The sequence below is a fragment of the Vulpes vulpes genome, chromosome X, assembly GCF_048418805.1.
Source record: "Vulpes vulpes isolate BD-2025 chromosome X, VulVul3, whole genome shotgun sequence".
NCBI lineage: Eukaryota > Metazoa > Chordata > Mammalia > Carnivora > Canidae > Vulpes > Vulpes vulpes.
Window position 1 is genome coordinate 120,406,984 of NC_132796.1, and position 23,711 is coordinate 120,430,694.

Consider the following 23,711-nt stretch of genomic DNA (forward strand, 5'->3'; position numbering starts at 1 on the left):
CCGTCAGGGCTGGAGAAGATCTTGATTCCTCTCCCAATGGGAGTCAGTCAACAAATGGGTTCAGGCGGGAGGGTTGGAAAAAGTACACAGACACAAAGGACAGGACCTCTGTCCTCAAGGCAACAACAGAATCGCTGAAGAGAAGGGGGACACGCACAGAGCGTCCTGACATGGCAAGGCGACCTGAGGGAGGGGCCGAGGAAGTGACCCTCATAAGACCGCCACCATTTCTTGGGCACCCGACGTGCGTCTCTCCCCTGAATCCTGACCCCAAGAACCCACTGTGCAGATGAGGAAAGCGAAGTTTAGCAAAAACGAAGGCAGTGAGTCAAGGTCATGAGCCGGACCAGGCTGCGTAGTGGTCAGAGCTGGGCAGAAGGCAGGCCTGGTGAAGCCTCCCGGGAAGAGCAGGACCACAATGGGTGGGGGGTGGAGGGTGCAGTGCTTTCCGGGCCCAGCTGGGTGGAGCAAGATGCGCCCTCAAGGGAACTGGGGACACAAGGCTGGCCCCAGTCCGGACACTGATTTCTGCAGCAGCCTATATGCACCGGGCCCTGGGATGGTCACTGTCGGGTGAGTGCGACCTCGAGGGGCTTGTTGGTGTGGACGCCAGTAGACTTAGGACCAAACAAACACAGCCAGAATTTAGGGCATGTGCCAGGAGACCGGTGAGGGGTGGGAGGTGGGAATCAGGAAGCGGGTCCTGCAGGAGGGGGCACGGCAGGGTCTCCTGGTTCACTCAGCAGCTCGTGGAAGGGCTGTTCTGGGCCCGGGCAGGACACCCACCAGGGGATACTCCAAATGGCTACGCCCAGTGGGTAACCACGGAACCGGACCTTTGGGAGGCCCCTAAGGAAGCAGAGGGCCGGCCACACCCCACCTAGGGGGCGGGTAGGAAAGGCTCCCTGAGTGGGGGGCACCTGGCCCGCATCAGGGGAAGGGAGAGAGGGAGGCTTGCTTGCAGGTGGAAGCGGAGTCCTCACCAGTCAGCACAGAGGATGCAGGGCCCGTGGACCCGGCACCTCTACCCATCACCTGCCCGTGGACAGACCTTCCGCAGGATGAGGGGAGAAGCGCCGCACTTGGGCACAGTGGCCGGGTCGTCCCAGTCTCCGAATTCCCACAGCGCCACCTCTGTCCCCGGGGGTCTCAGGGGGACGGGAGTTCTACATGGAGATGCCCGATCCAACTCGGCTCTCCTGGCCACCACTCAACAGACCAGCCCTGGATGTCATTCCGGGGAGATGGCCGTCTTAAGAGTCCCACGACCCCCTGGCCAACCGATGGCTCCTCTGAGGCATGGAACCCAAATATCTGCTACTTGATTATGTCTTTGTAGAAGAAAATCTCGGTATCGATGGCTCCCCTCCCTACAAACTTTCCCTGGTCAGAAAAGATTTTTTTTTTTAACCAATGTGGTCTGATTATAAAAGAAACACAGGTTCATTGTTGAATCTTTGAAAAATACAGAAAACCATAAGGAAGAAAAGAAAAATCAGCCAAGAAGGTATTAGCTTCCAAGTAAAGGTTAAGTGTGACCGTGTGGTCAGGGGAGACGCAGGAGCTCGGTCCCACCGGGGAGGCGGCGCGGGGGACACAAGGAGAAATCTGGAAAGCTGTGGGCAGGGCGCCGGGGGCAAGGCTGTAGAGAGAGGGAACGTGAGCAATGGCCTCGAAGACCCTAGCAGAGCTGGCTGTGAAGCGTCAGGAAATCTGCGAGCCAGCTGTTCAGCGCAGCCGTTACCAACATGTGATGGAATAATCTTCCAACGGCATGAATTATATTAAAAACAAAGGCAGTAAGTACTCCAAGCTCATGGCTTTCTAATTATTTTACTCCACTCTCCTGTTGGCACCGTTAGGGTGACTTACGCCTCGTGTGTCTGGAGACAGGAGATACTGTACGATGGCGTGTGCCCGTGCATTTCTTTCCGTGCTGAGGGACACCATGCTGGTGGCCACAATGGGAGTATTTATTTCCACCACGGAAATCAGCAACTGCTCCAGACCAGGGCCTTTTGTCTCGGACATTCACCAGCTCCCCACTGCCCTTAACTCAAGGGCTTCCCTAAAACGCAGAAGGGCTGGGCTGTCCTCGAGATCTCCAAGGGCTAGGTGTCTCCCCGAAAGTCCTGGAGCAGAGCCACAAGTGTGCAAGGGGAGGCTCAGGTGACAGTGAGAAACGCAGGAATGTCTTTCTCCCTGGCATCTGTTGGCTCTCCTGCAGCCGCGTTGCTATGGAAACTGGGCCCAGACAGTGGGGGGGGGGGATGCAGGGTGGGCTGGGACCTGAAGAGGAGGATGGGGTCATCACGGTGATGCCCGGGACGCCCGGGACACCCGGGACGCCCGGCAGCCTTTCCCTTGACCCATGTGCTCCTTCAGCTCCTCTTCCTCAGTCAGGGGGTGCTCCCAAGCTAATGAAGATAAGTGGGGCAGAGACAGGCCGTGACAAGTTGGAAGTGAGCCCCTGCCAGAGCCAATGAGCGCTACCGGCACGGTGGGGAAGTGTGGGGTGATGAGCAAAGCAGCCGGGGTCCAGGGGCCAGGCACACAGTATCGACCCAGCGTTCTGCTAACACGTCTTCCTCGGAAGCCCTGCCCTCGTCCTGCCAAGACCCACTCCTGCTCACCACCTCCCTCCTCTGCCGCCACCACTCCCAGCCCCCGACAAACAATCCGAAATGGAGCAAAGTCCTAAATGGACAAAGCAAAACTGCCTACCTTGGAGGTGAGAGAACAATGTCACTGATGTTGGAACAGAGAAGCAATTCTTAAGACGAACAGTGGGCAAGGAAGAATGGAAAAGACATAAATTTGACTATGTTAAAAGGTCAAACTTCTGAACAAAGGACATAAACACAGTGAAAAGGTAAGACAGGCGAGGAGAAGATGCGTACAAGGCATAGAACTGATAAAGGATTATCCGGAATATTCTCTGAAGAATTCCAACCAAACAGTAAGAAAATACAACCAATACGGTAGGAGAACCAGCGGTCACAGAAGAGGGAGCTGGGCTGTGAGCAGCAGCACCGCGACACCAGCCCTGGAAACAGCCCAAGGGCCCACCATCCGCAGAGGGATCCTAAGTCGGGCCCTGTTCCCACCTGGGCCCTGTTCCCACCTGGGGTATCCGGAAGCCCTCCCCGCTAGCTCAATGGCAGGAACAGGAAAAAACAGGCATCAGAATGACAAAGCGAGGGAAGGGAAAGGAATGGGGTCAGGGATGAGTCTGCACAGGCGGCTCCAAATCCACCTTTTTAAGGGAAAAATGCCTGAGGCCCACAGGCCAGAACTGAGGTGGGTGCCTGTACGGGCCGATGCCAAGATGATGTGATACTTTTTCTGGACTTGAGAAGTGTTTTGGGGGGGCCCAGCGGTTGAGCGTGTGCCTTTGGCTCAGGGCATGATCCGGGGACCCGGGATCGAGCCCCGCAGGGAGCCCACTTCTCCCTCTGCCTGTGTCCCTGCCTCTCTCCGTGGGTCTCTCATGAATACATAAATAAAATCTTTAAAGGATAAAAAGTGTTTCACCACAGTTGCACCTGGAGGGGCAGCCGGGGCCAGGGAGGCCCGCTGCACAGCTCTTGGAGAGGAAGGGGGTGCCCTGGCAGCCTGCGTGGCCGGATCCGCGGGAGCACGGCCTGGGGGTGCTAAGTGTAGCCCTGGCCCACTCGCAAACGGGCCGCTCTGCCCGGCGCTGCGGGGAGTGGGCTGCACAGGTGCATCGCGGTGGGAGCACAGGAAGGGGAGGGCGGAGGTGGAGGAACCGGCCCAGCCCTGGTGGCGAGGGGAGAGGCGGGGCGCCTTCTCGGGGCCCAGGGGTTGGGGGTATGTGGGAGGGGTGAGGGCGGAAGGCGTGAGCATGTGGGCTGGCGGGATGGGGGGGTGAGCACAGACGTGGGGGTAGGGTGATGTGTCAGGGTGGCCTTTGTGCATGGGGGTGGGGGCCTGGGGCTGGGTAGCTTGTGTGGGTGGTAATAGGGGCGGGTCTCTGACCCTGTGTTGAACCTCTTCTCCTTGGAGAGGGTCTCCTCTCCCCCTCCTTCCCCCTGCCACCTCCCGCTTCAGCTGGTGGCCTAGATCATCCGCTCTCTTTTGTCCCCTCCCTCACGCATCCTTCTTTCCTCCCTCAGTAGCTGCTCATCACTTCCTGCCCCCCCTCCTGTCACCTACAGCCACGCGAGGACAGGTGCCAGGTGTACCCATTCCTGGGCATATGTCGAGGGAGTCACAAAAGAGCCAACGGCCACCCGGGGAGAAAGCGGAGCACAGAGGGGACCCGGGTAGTCCCAGCATGTGGGCAGGGCTCCACAGCCCTGAGACTTGACCCCGTCAGGCTGCCAAGGAGGCCAAGCGCGGGACTCATTCACCTTCCCGCCCGAGAAGGCCCGAGAAGGCCCAGCGGAGCTCAAAGTCCCAGCAAGGGCCTGAGGGCAGACAGCACATCCTCATCCTCAGCCAGGAGGGGAAGCCAGGGTGCCTTTTAAATTTTTTTAATTAAAAAAACGTTTTTAAAGATGTATCCATTTATATGAGAGAGAGAGAGAGAGGATCGAGTGGGGGGAAGGGCAGAGGGAGAATCTCCGCGCAGACTCCCGAGAGCCAGACGCGGGCCTCGATCGGATGACCCCTGAGATCACGGCCCGAGCTGAAACCAAGAGTCCGATGCCTCCCCGGCTGAGCCACCCAGGCGCCCTCAGGGCACCTTCTGATAGCCGGAAGGAATCCAGAATCAGCATCACATGGGGAATGTCATCTCCAGTTCCCAGAGAGCAATACTTGCAGGCCGAGCCCCTTGTCGGAAACCCTCATTATTAGATGCTGCCCAAACCTCCCTCCTCTGAAGCAATCCAGAAGAAATCCGCTTCCTCTTTCAACACTCCACATACGCCTGAAGGCCACTTGAACGTCCCACATCCGCGCCCGCCCCAGTTCCCGAGGACTCTCGTGTCCTCGAGCACCCCGCGGCAGGCGCTGCTAGCCGCGCCAGGTGCCAGGCGTTATTATCCTTCGCCTTAGCTGGAGCCAGCTTGTGGCCGCCGGTCCTGCTGCTTCACAGCGTGCTCGCAGGGCAAACAAACCCTCAAGCACCGCCTCGCCTCACAGGCCTCGTGCTCTCCACTCAGGGGCTCTCCAGGCAGGGATCCAGTTCTCTGCCCAGATGCGCCCAAGCGGGTTGACCTGACACCCACAGCTCTAACCGGAGGCCAGCGGAGCTGGAGGTCGCTTCACTTCCACTGCAGGGAGAGGGGATCCAAGCCCTAGAGGCCCCCTTTGCTCAAATGGGGCCCAGGTGGCCCTCCCACTCCCCTGGCGGATGGCCTGGTCCCCGCATACACACGGGGAGGGCACTCGCTGCCCTGGGCCCGCAGGCACGGAAGCGCCTTGCAAGCCCAGTCTCCGCAGGTCCCAAGGGCACTGGCCACCACCAGGCCCCTGGGCACTAAGCATCCCTCATCCTGGCTAACCCTGCCACCCAGTCACACGGTCTCGGTCTCAGTCTGACACACTGTAAAGTGGCAAGTTTTCTGGAGGAATTTGTCAGTAATGATTAAGGATCTTGCAAATGTTCACCATATCCCCCTGGATCCAATAAACTTGCTCTAAGCAAGAGATCCTAATTAATAATACTATTACGTGAATTACAAGGATGTTCAGAGCAGCTTTTTTTGTTGTGGTAAAATACACCAGACGTAACATTTGCCATTTGACCATCCTGAAAGTGGCATTCAGCTCCTTCACACTGTTCTCAGCCATCACCTCTGTCTCGTGGGACATTTCGTCCCCCAGTGACCTCTACCCATTCTCTCCACGTTACCCCCGCCCCCACCACTCTCTCTTCTGTCCAGATATAAATGGAATCGTGCAACATGTAGTATGATGTGTTTGGCATCGTTCTTTGACACATTTTCTAGGTTCATCCATATTGTAGTATTAGTGCTTCATGGCTTTTATGGCTGAATAACATCCCATTGTATTCCATAATATCCCCTTATATGGATGGACTACATTTGGTTTATCCATTCATCCGTCAATAGACATTGGGTTGTTTCCACTTTTTGCCCACTGTGAAGAAGGCTGCTATGAACATTTGTGTGCAAGTTTTTGAGACTGTTTGCAAATCTTTGGGATGTATACCTAGGAGGGGAACTGCCGGGCCCATGCTCATTCTGCATTTAACTCAGTGACGTATCAGCATTATTTTAAATGCCAACAAACTTACAACCATCTTAAGCATTAAGTGTCTACCTCATTAAAATGTACAGCTGACCTACCACAGAATCTTCCAGTAACAATCCTGTTTCTCAAAAAAGACAGAACGGGGCACCTGAGCGGCATACTCAATTAAGTGTCAGACTCCTGGTTTCAGCTCAGGTCAGGATCTCAGGGTCATGCTCCGTGCGCAGCACAGAGTCTGCCTGAGACTCTCTCCCTCTCCCTCTGCTCCACCCCTCTCGAATAATCCTTTAAAATTATGATCTTTGGGCAGCCCGGGTGGCTCAGCGGTTTAGTGCCGCCTTCGGCCCAGGGCCTGATCCTGGAGACCCGGGATTGAGTCCCGCGTCAGGCTCCCTGCATGGAGCCTGCTTCTCCCTCTGCCTGTGTCTCTGCCTCTCTCTCTCTCTCTCTCATGAATAAATAAATAAATAAAATCTTTTTAAAAAATAAAATAAAATTATGATCTTTAAAATAATTATCTTTTTTTAAAAGATTTTTTTGATTTTTCAGACAGAAAGAGAACACAAGCTGGAGGTATAGAGGGAGAGGATCTCAAGCAGACTTTGTGCTGAGCACGGAGCACAAGGTGCTCAATCTCATGAGTGGAACTGAGATCCTGACCTGAGCCAAAACCAAGAGTCCAGCACTTAACTGACTGTGCCACTCAGGCGCCCCAGTAAATAAATCTTTTTAAAAAAAAGATATATTGGGCAGCCCCGGTGGTGCAGCGGTTTGGTGCCGCCTGCAGCCTATGGTGTGATCCTGGGGACCCAGGATCGAGTCCCGCATCGGGCTCCCTGCATGGAGCCTGCTTCTCCCTCTGCCTGTGTCTCTGCCTCTCTCTCTCTCTCTGTGTCTATGAATAAATAAATAAATCTTAAAAAAAAAAAGATATAAAAAGACACATTTGCACTAGGATGATTACCATATAAAATGTTTATGGAAAAAGCCTGGGAAACATATAAAAACATTGTGTGAGGGAAATCTGAGATTTTCCCCCCCTTTCTTTCCAAACTTTACATAACACGGCTATACTTTTGAGGGGAAAAAGGCGTTTATGAACAGAAAAAAAAAAGACCATTGCTGGAAAATTCTCACAATAAAATTTAAGCACAAAGACCTGCTTAGACCAGTGTGATCCCAATTTTGCGAGCATGGAGCTGGGCGAGTGGGAGGCAGCCTGGCTCGGGCAGAGGTGTGGAGCGAGGGAGGCAGCTGGGACATCGTGCTGCCACAGATGTGCTAGTTTGGAGGGTGCACGGAGCTCACAGGCTTTTGAAAGTCTTTTTCACGGATGGATGTGGACGTTACACATATACATTCATTGGTATGCGCGTGTGCATTCAGCACCACACAACACTTTCCTTAAAGACTTTTCTTTTCTTTCTTCCCTAGCATATTTTCTCCAACGAACACTGCTTTTGTAATCAGAGAGAAAACACACAACAGCATTCTAGCCCATGATATATTCTGAGTTGCTCTCAGTTTCCCCAGACTCTGTGGCAGGCGACTGCTTTGTGCTCCTGGCTGCAGGGCAGCCCAGGCTGGGACTGTAGCCTCGGGGCTCAGGCCCCTTGGGTGCCCATGAAAGGGGAGCAGCGCTAATGAAGTCACATCACACTCCACATCCACACCCGATCTGAGGAGGCACTGCTGTCTCCCTCTACTGCTTTCCACTTCCCGCCTGGGTGTCCCCAAAAAAGGAGCTAGAGTCCCAGAGGGAGTGAAGGAGGCCCCGGGAAGCTCGGGCTGGGGGCTCCAGTTGAGGGGGAACAAATCGCAGTCACCCATCCCTAGAGGAGGTGGCCACGCGGGCCCCACGCCCATCCCCGGGGCCACTGGGAGACTGGCTCTGGGAGACGGAAGAAGGGCCCGACCATGTAGCTGACACCCTCCTGCCCCCAGCGTAGCTCCTCTACCTGCCTCCTACTGCTCCGTGGGAGGTGGGATTTCCAGAAGGCCTTCTTTTTAAAAAAAGATTTTATTTATTTATTCATGAGAGACACACAGAGAAAGGGAGAGAGAGGTGCAGGGACCCAGGCACAGGGAGAAGCAGGCTCCATGCAGGGAGCCCAGCGTGGGACTCGATCCGGGGTCTCCAGGATCACACCCTGGGCCGAAGGTGGCGCTAAACCACTGAGCCACCCAGGCTGCCCTCCAGAAGGCCTTCTGTGTGTGATCAAGGTGTAGGCCCCAGCGTGTGAGCAGGGGACAGGAGACCCCTAGGGTCGGGGAGCACTGACCCCATAAGCACCAGCCAATGAGGCAGGGAGGCAGAGCGGACATGCCCAGGCCTGCCTTCAGAAGGAGCCCGTGCCCACCCCGGCCCCTCAATGCAAGCCAGGTCGCAGAGGTGGGACCCCTCCCCACCAGCGAACAGACAAGCCAATCTGGTAGTGGGCTGAGGAGACAAGACACAAGCTAGGGCAGGGACCTACCTCAACCCAGGCTCTAAAGCAAGGTGGAGAGGAAGTTGTAATAGGAGCGGGAAGAACTTTCTAGCAATCAGAGGTGTTGAGGGTGAGCAAGGAAGGTGAGATGGGGTGTCAGAGGCTGTAGTAGGGATGGACCTGGGCGACCGGGCCACTGCCCACTGGTCTCTCTTGTTCCCAGCGAGCTGAAGACAAGGGACTCCTGGGACAAACGTGTCTGGTCTCCATGTGGCTTCCCCAGGATGCAGGGGGACAGTGGAGGACGAGCCCGCTCAGGGAGGGCTCCCTCTGCCCCAGGGCACCCTTCTGGAAGCTGAGAGGCAGACTCCTCCAAGCCTGGTCAGAAGGTGCAAGGGGGAGGGGCCAAAGCTGCATTTCAGAAGCCGGGTTGGCAGAGAGCCCAGCAGAAGAGGTGATGTGGGCGATGGGTGCGCAGGTGACCCTCTGTGTCCCCGGTCAGTGGGGAACCACTGGAAGGCAGAAGGCACAGGCTCCTGAACATGGCAGGCCCACTGCCTTCTCCAGCTGAGTGCTGGAAAAACGGGAAGAACAGCCATAAGTAAGACAGACGTGGGCACCCGGGTGGCTGGGCGGTTGGGCGGCTGCCTCCGGCTCAGGTCGTGACCCCGGGGTCCTGGGATCAAGTCCCGCATCGGGTTCCCCACAGGGAGCCTGCATCTCCCTCTGCCTGTGTCTCTGCCCCTCTCTCTGTCTCTCATGAATAAATACATAAAATCTTTAAAAAAAAAAAAAAAAAGACAGACGTGATCCTTGTGCTCGGGGAGGCTAGTGCCAGGAGCGGGACCCAGACAAGTCACGAGCCGTTTCGGATCGCATTAGAGCCCTGGGTTACGTGGTGGAAAATGTGAAAGTGGGGACTCCCAGGGGATACTTGACCTAAGACCTAAGTGATGACAAGGAGCCCGCCACGGTAGGGACTCTGAAGAACATTCCAGCCAGCGCTGAGCCCTTGGTGCCCGCTGGGGAAGAATGTGCACACACGGAAGAGGCCGGCCTTCACCCCGGCCTCTATGAAGAACGTGGAGGAGGGGACCAAGAGGAGACAGAGGAAAGAGCAGCAGGCAACCCGTGGACCGGACCAGAGATCATGGTGGCCTGGTCCGGGATGGAGGTGGCAGCGGAGATGGGGACCGCCAGGACCTGCTGCTGGGCCAGGGACAAGGACTAGGGAGGGAGGAAGGATGCCTGACGAGCACAGAGCGGACGCCCGACATCACTCACCATCAGGAAAGCGCACGTGAACACCACGGCGAGACGCCCACACACACGTACTAGGAATGGCTGGGATGACCAAGTGGAAGAGAAGTGCTGATGTGCGTGTGCAGGTGCAAGAGGTGGCAGTGGGTACGGAAAAGCCTAGAGGTCCCGCAAGACCCAGCAATGCCGCAGGAATTGAAAACGGGCATCCACACAAAACCGTGCACACACCAGTTCGTGGCAGCACTATCCATCACACCCCAGTTTGGAAGGCACGTCAGTGTCCACCAACAGATGGAGAGACGCAATGTGGTAACATCCACAAGGTGGATCATTCCACCGCATAAAGGGACGGGGACGGAGGCCCGACACATGCTAAGAACATGCGTGAAGACAGTGTAGCCAAGTGAAAGGCAGGCCCAGAAGGCCACGTACTGTATGATTCCAGAACAAGCAAATGCACAGGGAAAGAAAGCAGAGGGGTGGTTGTCAGGGGTTGGGGGTAGGGAGGATGGGGAATGCCTACTTAATGGCTGTCAGGTTCCCTTGTCGGGGTAATGAACATGTTCTGGAAATAGTGGTGATGGTTGCACAGCACTGAGAACGCACATGTCACTAATGGTAAATCTAATGTCATATACTTTTCCCCCTCAATAAAAATATAGGGCTGCCGTGCCGATCCACAGAGACCACCAAGGTCCGGGTCAGTGGGGACGAGGCAGGGGTTGGGGTAAACATGGGCCTTGGGCATGCTTTATTAATGGAATTTTTTTCCTTCCAATTTGAAGTTCCCAAAACAAACACCTCCAATGCACCACTGCACTTAAATGTGTCCCAAACACACGCCACCAAATCACCTGTCATGTGACCATTGTCACCGAATTCCACTAGGGATTGTTCTTGATTGTAAAGCATGAGATTGGGGGGTAGCGGGGTGTCTGGGTGGTGCAGGAGGTTGAGACACTACTACTGGTTTTGCGTCAGGTCTGATCTCAGGGTCGGAGGAACCAGCTCTGAGATGGGCTGTGCACTCAGCACGGAATCTGTTTGGGTTTCTCTCTCCGTCTTCCTCTGCCCCTATCTCTCTCTCTCCGAGATAAATAATCTTATTTTTCTTTAAGATTTAACTTATGTATTCATGAGAGAGACACACACAGAGGCAGAGACACAGGCAGAGGGAGAACGTGGGGAGCCCAAGGTGGGACTCGATCCTAGGACCCTGGGATCATGATCTGGGCCAAAGGCAGACGCTCAACCACCGAGCCACCCCAGAGTCCCAAAATAAGTAATTAAAAAATAAGCAAGCACGCAGGCAAGCAGGAGACCAGGCGCCTGGCCGTGTGTGCGGGTAGAGCACGCGAACCTTGATGTCAGGGTGGTAGGTTCGAGCCCCACGCTGGGCCTAGGGTTTACATTAATATAAAAAAAATGTAAATAAAATCGTGAGATGGAGGAGATAATGGGGGATGGAATGTCCCCGAAGAGGCCCACGGAGCCCACGAGGCCGCCGACTGAGTCGCAGGAGAGCGAGACCCAGAGTTTCTCAGGCAGAGAGATGCTGGGGAGAAGGGCTGAACGAGACAGAGCATCGCGGGGACGGACGGGGGCGCGGCAGCCAGCACGCGTGGGCATCTGTTCGGGGGTGGACCCGGGCACAGGGCCCGGGGGGGCTGGGCGGGGAGTGCGGCTCGGCCCGCATAGACGCGGCCTTCGCCTTCGGGAGCTTCCGCAGAGCACCGGCGCGGCGGCGGGGGCGGGGGACAACGCCGTCTTGGGGCTCTACCGGGAGAGGCTGGGCAGGCACCGAGGCCGGCACGGAGCCCGTGGGCGGCGCTGGCAGCGGGCGCGGGGGCGGAGAACCCCCGCGGCAGGGTGGGGGACACAGCGGCATCGCGGGGAGCCCGCGGCGGGCCGCGATCTCGGGCGGGGGTGGGGCGGAGGCGCGGCCCGGTGGCGCCCCCTCCTCCCGCCTCCCCCCTCCCCCGCGAGGCGGCGGCACCCCGGGTGGCGGAGGGCGGAGCCCCGGCGCGCTCGCCCCGCCCCCTCCCGGCCCGGAGCCGCAGACAAAGGCGACGGCGGTGGCGGTGGCGGCAGCGTGGGCAGGGCGGGCCGTGGGCGCCAGTCCTCGCCCACCCTCCGACCCGCGGAGGCGGTTGCAGCGGGTGGGGGCTCCGGGGAGGCGGGAGCAAGGGGCTGAGAAGAGAGCCCTGGCCGTCCGGGCGGGGCCTGCGCCCCACGGACGCGCGCGGAAGGCCCCTTCGCTCGAGCCCACGCGGCCACGAGGGGGTCAACTCCACAAACGTCTAGTGGGGGATCCCCGGGTGGCTTGGCGGTTTAGCGCCGCCTTCGGCCCAGGACAGGATCCTGGGGTCCTGGGATCGAGTCCCGCGTCAGGATCCCTGTGTGGAGCCTGCTCCTCCCTCTGCCTGGGTCTCTGCCTCTCGCTCTCTCTGTGTGTCTCCCATGAATAAATAAATAAAATCTTAAAAAAAAAAACCGTCTAGTGGGGCCCACGGCTGCCACAGCACAACCGTCCTAACCCCACTCTGCGGACGGACAAACACACCGAGGACACAACCGAAACTGGAAGTTGCCCTCTGCCCTGGCGCCCAGGTCCTGATCCACGGCTCTCAGCTCCGCTGACGGGCGTGTCCAAGGGACACCTTGGACGTACCTCTGTCCGGCTGCCGGGCTCAGCCAAGTGTCAGGGAGCCCCCACACCCATAGGGGCAGAGAAAGCAGAGAAGGGAAGCCGCAGCCAAGGGCCGGCTCTCTGCAGCCCTTTACAATGGCCCAGCACGGTCGTCGCTCCTATTTTGCCCACCCTGGATTCTGGAAAGGGTCAACGCACAGGGCCCTTGCAACATGGGACAGGGGATACCTGCATGCCCTTCAGGCAGATCTCCCCCGGAGGGCGCATGCTCTCACCTGTTCTCTCCTTTCTACACACACGTTGGAAGCAAGATGCCAATACCAGGGCTCCCATTCGGGGGCAAACCACACCACCCTGACATGCTCGTGGACTCAGCACTGATGCCATCATCAGCCCCCCCACCCCTCCACAAATGTACCACTAAGGCCCTTACAGCTTGTTTTTCTTTCTGCACCCAGGATGCAATCGAGGACCACACACATCACGCGTGCTTGCTAGGTCTCTACTATCCTTTAAAACAACCCACTTTTTTTTTTTCTTTGACTTTCATGGCACTGACCTCTTGGCAGAGTCCAGGGCACCTGCCTTGCAGAATGCCCAAGTCTGGATCTGCCCTCATTAGATTTAGCTCAAGTGCTTTAACAAATTGCTGGGTCCTACCCCCTCCCCACGAACAACATCAGGAGACACCAGGATCAGGCCATCCCACTGCTGGGGACCTTGATTTGGTTTGGTCACATGGTCCAAGTCATGGCTGCCAGGTCTCTCCTTCTGCCTTCCTAATTTACAAGACACCTGGGGTAACACCTTGAGACCCTGCGACTATCTTGTTCCCTAACAACCTCTACGTAATGGTTTTACCATCCCACAATGATCCTTGCCTAAATGAATTGCATCGGTGGCTACAAAATGCCTTAATTTGTAAGAATTGTAGCAGGGCCACCACAGTCTATTCCATCATCACTAGACTGGCCCAGCCAATGGCTTGGCCCGAGCGGTGTCTGCCTGGACAAACTACGCATCCAACCCCAGAACTGTGCCCACCCCTTCTTGCCCAGGGGCAGGAGAAATAAAAGGAAGCATGGGAGGGCTTCATCTCCAAAGCCTTTTTAAGTAGTCTGGGAGTGGTATGCTGGTCCGGGTACCCAGGTGAGCTGTCTGCATGTCGGCGAGGGCGGGGGTGGCGGGAAAGGAGCTTTGCTTAGCTGGAACACACTTTGTCCCTTGGGACCTTACTGGTGCAATGACCCCTGGAAATCGAATCGGTAGGTCCCAGGTGATGCCTTGCCTCTTATTTGTAGGAAACTCACTTCCTAGGTGATGTTGATGTGATTCAAGGCTGCACTTCTTCATCCCAAGATCCCTCCTGACGTCCTTGCCCCTGGTGCGGGGGGTCCAAGGACCAGCAGCATGGACACCGCCTGGGAGCTTGTGAGAAACTCAGACTCTCAGGCCCTGGACCTGCCCCAACTCTGCAGTTTAACAAGGGCCTTAGGGTGGAGGTGCGCTGGCCCAGAGCACCCCCTCAACGAACCAGGAAGGACACACACATACCTGAATGGGGTTCAGACACCAGACAAGTGATTCAAAGGGTTTTTCCTTCCCTCTCAACCCTTCCCTCCCCAAAGCTGCTGAGTGGATGGTGCTGCCCACCCAGGGTCTGCTGAAATCTGGTCCAAGTGCCCTGGTCCCCTGCCTTTCTAGGTGAGGGCAGGCCTGACGTCCTGCCTGGAAGTGGCTGACAAGGAATGGCACCCCAGAGGGCCTGTGTGAAAAAGCGAAGCAATTCCTAAGATCATCATCAAAATCAACCTTCAGGGTAGAAGGGGGGCGCCTGGGGGGCTCAGTCGGTGAAGCGTCTGCCTTTGGCTTAGGTCGTGATCTCGGGGTCCTGGGATTGAGCCCCGCATCGGGCTCCCTGCTCAGCGGGGAGCCTGCTTCTCCTCCTTCTGCTGCTTCCCTTGCTTGGGTTCACTCTCTGTGTCTCTCAAATAAATGAATAAAATGTTTTTTAAAAAAACATCCACCTCGGGGTGTAAGCTCCCGAGTGAAAACATCACCCGCCCACCTCTGGGCTAACCCGACTGGCCCGAGGGCATGAGCCGAGCGAGTCTAGGAGTCATCAGGATGAGAGTCTCTGTGAGGTGCCCTTCGTCCCCGCCGCTCAAAGCAAGCCGAGCAAGAGGCAGGCTGCCCCAGCTCCTCAGTCTTTCCCCCTCTGGCTCCTAACTAGTCTGAGGCCTGACGTTCCTTTGCAACTCAGGGCTCTCCTTCCTGGGTGTTTTCTCCCCTTTCACGTTACAGAAACCCTCGGAATCATACTGGTCTTCCGTCACTGGACATTAAGTGTGTCCAGTCCGTGAGTGAGGCTGTCTCCATCCACCGCCACGCCTTGGCCACCCACCAAATGGCAGCAACTCCACCCTCTAGCCAAATGAGACCCCAGGGGACCAAGTGCCAGGAGCAAAGTTTGCTGATTTCCCCCAGCAGCGACCCTGGGGGGCAGGCACTCTTTATTCCCACGTGGCACTGTCTTCCCCTGTGGGGACCCCGAAGTACAAGCAAGGGAAGACCCACCCAGGGGCGCCTGGGTGGCTCAGGGGTTGAGCATCTGCTTTCAGGATCCTGGGATCAAGTCCCCCACCCGGCTCCCCACAGGGAGCCTGCTTCCCCTCTGCCTGTGTCTCTCATGAGTAAATAAATAAAATCTTGAAAGAAAGAAAGAAAGAAAGAAAGAAAGAAAGAAAGAAAGAAAGAAAGAAAGAAAGAAAGACCCACCCAACCCTACTAAGGCCCCCATGCTGGGCTAAGTGCTCTGATGTGTTTTTCCTTTGATGTGCGTGTTACACGTATTTCTCGTATTTCTCGTTGTTAAAGCTTTACTGAGGTGTAATTGCCATATGATCAAATGAACATATTTAGAGCAAACACTTTAAGGTTTTGTAAATATGTCTGTGCAACCATCATCACCATCAGGACAGTGACCATTTCCATCGTCCTCGAGGATCCTCATGCCCCCTTTGTCATCACTGCCTTCGGCCCATCCCTGCAAATGCTGATCTGCTTTCCATCGCATGCATTAGTTTGCATTTTCTAGAATTTTCTACTGATGCCTCAGCCAGTACTTGGAACTGAGGTAAGGAAGGAAGGGCATCTTAAAATTCTGAGACAATGGGAAAACGTGGTGACCCGGTGCAGATGATAGCTATTGGAATTCAGGGCCCATTCACCACGGCACGATTATTTCCAGAGGGCCCACTTCAGGACAGGCAGGGCACTCAGCAGCAAGGCACAACGACAGAACCAACCCCTGCTCACAGGAAGCCCCCACTTGGGGGGCAGGGAGCATGTGGGGGGGGCTTCCATGGAGGACGGAGGAAGATGGAGAGAGGGGACAAGTGTGGGCCCGCAGCCCCCCACCCTGCTCTCGCAGCACACTGGGCCCTGCTCTCCCCAGCTGTTGCCACTTTGTTCCTGGCCAGTCTCTTCCATTATAAAAAGGCCCCAGGGAAGGAGGGGTCTGTGGCTCCTCAGCGCACAGAATGCTGGCTGCCACAGTGGGGCTCAGCCGGCAGGAGCTGCAGGAAAGAAGACCTGGGGGGCTGTCGTGTGGCCTCTCTGGATGAAGACAGACAGGAGACAATGGTGGTCCTGACTCACTCGGCCTCAAGGCTGAAACAAGAGGACAGGCCTGGCCGGACCTTGTTGGGAACAGGTGGAGTGGGCCGGAGGCCAGTTAGTTGCCTTTGTCACATAGGTCTCCTGTGCACCAGGCCTGCGAGCAAGCACGTGACGATGTCAGAGAGGGGGACCAAGATCTAGAAGACTAGGGTGGCAGGGCAAAGACGAAGAAGCAGAGAGAAGCCCAACAGAGTGGGGCAACACTAGATCCACAACAAAGGGGTTGAGGGACCCCAGGAAAGGATGCCGGCGAGCAAGGGCACCGGGAAGGGCTCTCCGAAGGCACTGGGTGCCTTGGTGCTGACGCCCCTTCCTCCCCACCTTCCACCCTCCGTAAGCCCGTTCCTTCCTCTCCCTAACTCAATTTGCAAGACCGCCCCCCACCCTGGATCTTTCTACCTTTTGCAAGCTTGTCAGTGCGTCGCCCCACTGCCGCCCCCGCCCCCAGCCTGGCACCTGTGCCCGGCTAAAGCCGGTGGAGGACATGACTGACACGATGCCAGTGGAGCTGGAGCTCTGACAAGCCGCGCGAGGCGCCTGCGGGAGGCCGGCTCACCAGGATAAGGGGCCCAAACCAGCGGGCGCCTCAACAGCCACCCAGAAACCTGACGAAGTCTAACAACCCTGCATATCATAAAAACACTCAAACTAGGAATACGAGGGTCTTCCTTGGGGTGCCGGGTGGCTCAGCAGTTGAGCGTCTGCCCTTGGCTCAGGGCATGATGCCGGGGTCCTGGGATCCAGTCCCGTGTCGGGCTCCCTGCACGGAGCCTGCTTCTCCCTCTGCCTGTGTCTCTGCCTCTCTCTCTGTGTCTCTCATGAATAAATAAATAAAATCTTAAAAAATAAAATAAAATAAAACATAAAAAAAGGGTCTTCCTTGACTTGATAAAGAGCATCTATGAGAAATCTACAGCCAACTTCCAACTCACTGGTGAAAGACTGGAGGCTCCCGCTCTTAGATCAGGAGCAAGGGAAGGATGTCTGCTCTCACCACTTCTATTCAACACTGTACTGGAAATTTTAGCCCGAGCAAATAGGCAAGAGCAAGAAATAAAAGGCATCCGGATTGGAAAGGCAGACGTAAAACGGTCTCTATTTGCCCATGACATAATCCCACATACAGAAGATCCTGAAGAATCCACTAAGAAGCAATCAGAGCTAATAAGCGAGGTGAGTAAGGCTGCAGCACACAGGATCAATATATAAAAATCAACTGCGCTTCTACACAGTGCCAATGAGCAAGATGAAAGGAAGCTGAACCGATTCCCAGGGCGACTGGGTGGCTCAGTCAGGTAAGCATCCGACTCTTGGTTTCAGCTCAGGTCACGATCTCAGGGTCCTGGGATCGAGCCCCACTTTGGGCTCCATACTCAGCAAGGACTCTGTTTCTCTCCCTTTTCCCTTTGTGCCCTCCCCAAATAAAGAAACAAATCTTAAAAAAAAAAATACTGGCTCAGAAGAGCATGCGGCTCTTGATACCAGGATCATGTGTTTGAGCCCATGGTGGGTGAAGAGATTGCTTAAATAAATGAACTTCTAAAAAAAAAATCTTTAAAAATAATTTAAGGGGGCAGCCTGGGTGGCTCAGCAGTTTAGCACCACTTTCGGCCCAAGGTGTAGTCCTGGAGTCCCAGGATCAAGTCCCACGTTAGGCTCCCTGCGTGGGGCCTGCTTCTCCCTCTGCCTGTGTCTCTGCCTCTGTGTGTGTGTGTCTCTCATGAATAAATAAATAAAAATCCTTTAAAAAATTTTTTAAAAAGAGGGGTGTCTGGGTGGCTCAGTGGTTGAGCATCTACCTTCGGCTCAAGGTGTGATCCCAGGGTCCTGGGATCGAGTTCTGCATCGGGCTCCATGCGAGGAGCCCGCTTCTCCCTCTGCCTGTGTCTCTGCCTCTCTCTCTCTCTCTCTCTCTCTCTGTGTGTCTCTCATGAATAAATAAATAAATAAATAAATAAGATCTTTAAAAAAAAGAAAACAATTCCACTCACAATAGCATCATAAAAAATAAAATACTCAGGAATAAATGTAACAGGGACGCCTGGGTGGCTCAGTGGTTGAGCGCCTGCCTTTGGCTCAGGGCAATGATACTCGAGTCCCAAGTCGAGCTCCCTGCATGGAGCCTCTTTCTCCCTCTGCCTGTGTCTCTGCTTCTCTCTGTGTGTCTCTGATGAATAAATAAATAAAATATTTTTTTAAAAAAGGAATAAGTGTGAGCAGCCCAGGTGGCTCAGCGGTTTAGCGCCGCCTTCAGCCCAGGGCATGATCCTGGGGTCCCGGGATGGAGTCCCACGTCGGGCTCCCCGCATGGAGCCTGCTTCTCCCTCTGCCTGTGTCTCTCTCTTTCTCTCTACTCTCTGTGTCTCTCATGAATACATAAATAAAATCTTTTAAAAAAGAAAAATCTTTATAAAAATAAATAAAAATAAAAAAATAAAAAAGGAATAAATGTAACAAAAGTACAAAAACTCGTTTAAAGAAATTGAAGACCCATTTGGAAAGATATTCCATGTTCATGGGTAATACTCTACCTAAATCGATCTACAGATTGAATTCAATTCCTACAAAATTGCAGCTGGCTTTTTTTGAGAAACTGGCAAGCTGACCCGAAAATTCATATAGAAACTTAAGGGACCCAGAATAACCAGAACAATCTTGAAGAATACAAAATTGGAAGACTCACACTTGATTTTAAAATTTACTTACTGGGGCACGTGGGTGGCTCAGTTGGTTAAAGCATCGGACTCTTGGTTTGTGCTCAGGTGGTGAGCTCAGGGTCATGAGGTGGAGCCCTGCATCAGGCTCCTCACCCAGCATGGAGGCTGCTTGAGATTCTCTCCTTCTCCCTCTGCCCCTCCTCCTGCTCATGCTCTCATTCTCTCTCTCTCTCTGTCTGTCTCTCAAATAGATAAATAAATCTTTTTAAAGATCCTAAAAATAAAATTTACTTACAAATCCACAGTAAAAGCAGAGGGGTACTGGCATAAAGATAGGAATTTCTCCAGAAAAGATAAACAAATGGCCAATGGTGCATGAAAAAATACTCAGCATCACTTAGGCATCAGGAACTGCAAATCAAAACCACAATGAAAAAAAAAAACCACAATGATACCACCTCACGCACAGTAGGATGGCTCTAATAAAAAATGTGCGTTGGGGGGGATATGGGGAAAGTGGAACCGTGTGACATTCCCGGTAGGAGTGTGAAGTAGCTTAGCCCCTGTGGGAAAGGGTTCGGCAGGTTCTCAAAATGAAACAGAATTTACCCTACGATCCAGCAATTCCATTTCAGGCTATATACCCAAAAGAATTAAAAGCAGGGACTCGGGGTGCCTGGCTGGCTCAGTCGGTGAAGTGTACTGCTCTTGATCTCAGGGTTGTGGGGCTGAGCCCCACGTTGGGTATAGAGATTACTTTTAAAAAATCTTTTAAAAAATAAATAAAAGCAGGGACTCAAACAGATATTTGTACACTCATGTTCACAGCAGCATTATTCACAATAGTCAAAAGGTGGAAGCAAACCCCGTGTCCACCAACGGGTGAATGGATACTGTGTGGTATAGTCACACAATGGAGTATTATCCGGCAATAAAAAGAAATTTTAGGGGGAGCCTGGCTGGCTCAGTTGGAAAAGCATCTGACTCTTGATCTCAGGTTGTGGGTTTGAGCCCCACGTTGGGTGTAGAGATTACTTTACAAAAACATTTTAAAAAACATGATAAAAGAAAGAAGCCACACATAAAAATCATATATTGTATGGTTCATACAGTTCATTAAGATGAAAGGTCTGGAACAGGTAAATCCATAGAAAGTAGATGAGTGGTTGCCAGGGGCTGGGAGGTGTTGGGAGAAATGGGTATGGGAGTGCTAAAGGCGGGGTTTCTTTTTAAGGTAATGAGAATGTTCTGGAATGAGACAGTGGTGATGGCTGCACAAGTCTCTGAATCTATTAAAAACCACTGACTGCACACTTTACCGGGGTGTGCGAATTTTAGCTCAATAAAGCTGTAGGTTGTTTTGTGCCTGGGAGCCCTGAGGAGAAAAGGGCGTGGAACCCAAGGCTGGGACAGACACCTGGCGTTAACGTGGGGGGTGGAGAACCCAAGAAGAGGCCCCAGGGAGTCCGGGTCCTGGCACAAGGAAGTCCCCTGGCAAAGTGATGCGGGTGTGCATGTGCATTTCCCTGGGCTGCACTGGACCCCACTGGGGTCCCCTTCTCTCACAGGGTGCAAGGCCGCAGGCACGTACAGACCGGACAGGAGAAGCACCACTGACGCTAGGGGAGGACCAGTGTTGAGGGGAGGACGGGAGCCAGGCAAGGGGTCCGACTGGTCTTTTGGGACAAAAGCTTCTTTCTGCTCTGAGAAGAGGGTCGGATTGGGCCAGGAAACCCCTCCCTGCTCTGCCTGGGACTCCAGCCCCCGGAAACGGGGTCTTCTCAGACTACTAATGGTTTTCCCTGCTTTCCGGCTCCTTTTTATTCACTCTTTCTTTTGTCTCCCCTTTTTTATTTTATTTTATTTTATTTTATTTTATTTTATTTTATTTTGGGAGGGAGGGAGGTGCAGAGGGAGAGGGAGAGAATCTTAAGCAGGCTCCATGCCCAGGCACCAAGTGGGGCTCAATGTCACCACCCTGAGATCAGGACCTGAGCTGAAATCAAGAGCCTGGGCCACCCAGGCGCCCCTCCCCTTCATTTTCACGGATAGTCCCTCTTTTAAAACTGCATCCCAGGCTCTGATTCTGCCCAAACTTCAGCAGGAGCTTTAAAAGGGAGCGGTGTCCCCAGACACTGGCCTGTGATGGCTGCGGCTCAGAGCAGGAAATTGCAGAGGGCAGTTGGCATGTGTCCCCAAGAGCCTGGGGCTCTCTCTCAAGAACCTTCGTGTGGGGGTTCATCTCAAGCCCTCCTCCAACAAGGAGCCTCCCTGAGGGCAGTCCCAGCCCAACTGTGGCAGCCTCCCCAACTCACTGCCAGGGGGAGCCCCAAGGGTCGCCTCAGTGTGGCCCCTCAACGAAGGCTCCTTTCTAGCCTGTAGGGGAGCGCGGGGCGCTCTCCACGCATCCCCATGAGGTCGGCCTTACACGAAATACTACCTCAATCCCTGTCTGAGGAAGTCAAGAGCGCACAGCTTTGGAATCGCTGGCCGTTGGGTGGAAGATTCCAAGAAAGAAAGCGGTGAGGGTGGGATCCCACGGCGGCACCAACCAACCAGTGCAGCCCGGGTGCCCACCACTGGGATTCCCGCGGGCTGCCTTTCGGTCCCGGCCCGGGTCATCACCGAGCCCGGGGCCACGAGCGGGCAATGACAATGGCCAGGCAAGATTTCCAGGGAACAGGCCGAGAGGAACAGCCCGGGGGCGCACCGCGAGAATGGAAGAAAGGCGGGGGGCAGCGAGGGGCAGCGAGCGCCCCGGGGACAGGGCTTCAGGGGAGCTGGGTGGCGCGGCCAGGGCAGAGCAAGGTTCCCCGTCCTGCCCCCGCCCGCTCCCGGCGGCCTCAACGGGGCTCCCGCGGCCTCCCCATCCCCCCCCCAGACACCGATCCCGCCCCCCGCGCCCCCGCGGATGCTTACAGGAGTTCCCCCCATTCTTCTAAGGAGACCTCATTGCCCCGGCCCACGCCGCGCCCAGCGGCGCCGGCTCCCCGGTCGTGACCCAGAAACCCGGAGTTGAAGTGCATACCTGTCTGCGCCCGGTCCGCCCCTGGGTCCCGACTGCCTCCGACCTTGAACTCCCGCCACTTGGCCCCGGGGGCGTCTCAGGCCACACCATCCGGGACATTTCCCTGGACACCTCTCTGAGCGCACACAGAAAGTACACACACGCGGGGCCGGAGGAGCCTCCGCGCACACACAGACGGGGCACAGGCACGCACTCACGAAGTCACGCCACGCACAGGCAAGGAAGCCCCGCTCCGGGCCACCGGGCTGGGCTTGGGTTCCGCGCGCGCGGCCGGGCGGATCCCCTCCCGCCCGCCCGCCCGAGCGCCCCCCCGGCCCACGCCCCGCGCGGCTCCGGACCCGAGGCCCCGCAGGGCGGAGAGCGAGCGGGGCACCGCTGCCCGCAGGCAGCCTCCCCGTCGCGGAGCCCGCGGCACCCGGCCTGGGCGCGCACCGTTTGGGCAGGGCCGGAGCGGAGCGGCTGCCAGGACGAGCGCCCCGGCCCCAGCGCCCCCGCGCGCTCCTGCGCCCCTCGCCCGCGGGGCCCTGGATTTGGCCGCCGCCCGCGCCGCGGGTGCCCAGCTCCCTCCCCCGCCCTGGGTCCAGCGGGGCGAGCGTGTGCAGGGAACGGAGCCCGTTGCTATGCAACCTCCATCCCGCGCCGGCGCCGGCAGCACCGCGCCTCCCCGCTCCCCGGCCGGGGTGCAAGCGCGCCGGCCCCGGGCCGAGCCCAACTTCCCGAACCAGGCCGATCCGGACCCGGGGTTCAGGCCCCCAGTCTACTCCGGGCGCCCGGGGGGTGCGCGCAGCACCCCATCCCCACGCAGCTCCCCCCGTTTGTGCGCGGTTCCCACGGAGCGCCAACACCCAGCACCCCCCGAATTGAGGGCGGGAACGGCTCCCTACCTCTTCGTCTCCGCGCCCTCCAGCCCTCCCGGGTCGGCGACCGGCTGCCTCCCCAGGTGGCGCCCACGCCCCCCGCCGCGGCGGCCCCTACCTGAAGCATCACTTTGTACTGCTCCTCCGGTTTCTGGACCACGCACATATTACATCCCATGGTGCTGGCCAGCGAGGGGCGGAGGGCGGCCGCGGGAAGACGCCTTTCAGTGGCCGGAGCGCGGGACCGCGGGTCCCGGGCCGCGGCCGGGGGCCATACCCTAGCGCAGGGGGCGGGCCGCCGAGCGGGGGAGGGGAGGACGCCCCCCAGGGAGGGGCCGCTCCACGCCCCTCCGGTTACCTCGGCCGGCGGAGGCCAGGCGCGGGCATGCTCCCTCGCACCCGGCCAGGAGAAAAAGGGCAGCGGGGGATGGGCGGGCGCGCCGGGCGTTGCTGGGCGACGGCCCCCCAGGAGGCGCGGGGGCGCGCCGGGCCGCCGGGGGCCGTCAGGGGCCGTGGGCCGCGCGCCTCCCCGCCCGCGGGGCCCGCCGCTGCCGCTGCCGCTGCCGCTGCCGCTGCCGCCTCCGGCTCCCACCCATGGCCACCGGCCCCGGGAGCCCGGCCCTCGCGCTCGGCGCCGCGGCCCGGCCCGCCGAATGGGGGGCGGCGGCGCGGCGGCGGCCCCCGCCCGCGGCCAGGCCCGCGCCCACGCTCCCGCCTCGCCCGGCCGCGCTCACGGCGCTCCCGACGCCCGCTCTCCGGCCCGCAGTCGGCCCCGCAGTCGGCCCCGCAGTCTCCGGCTCCCGCCCGGGACGACGGGCACGCGCGCGGCGGCGGCGGGGGGGAGGGGCGCGGGGACGGGGCGCACGCGCGCGGGGGAGGGGAGCGGGGCGGGGTGGCAGCGCGAGCGGCGGGGGCCGCGGGAGCCGGCGCGGAAAGCCGGGGGCGGGGCCTCGGCCGGGGTGC

General features: G+C 57.0%; 1 protein-coding gene across 3 annotated transcripts in view; it reads right to left on the reverse strand.

Moving 5' to 3' along the window:
* PDZD4 (PDZ domain containing 4) overlaps positions 1 to 23,367 on the reverse strand; it is a 30,223-nt gene extending 6,856 nt beyond the window's left edge. The window contains exon 1 of one of the 3 annotated variants that reach the window (XM_072744916.1): positions 22,867 to 23,367. In XM_072744916.1, coding sequence (XP_072601017.1) covers positions 22,867 to 22,926 — 60 coding nt within the window. In that variant the 5' untranslated portion in view covers positions 22,927 to 23,367. The remainder of the gene's footprint in view (positions 1 to 22,866) is intronic. The other 2 variants (XM_072744917.1, XM_072744915.1) reach the window with 2 other exon arrangements.
* Positions 23,368 to 23,711: the final 344 nt, after the last annotated feature.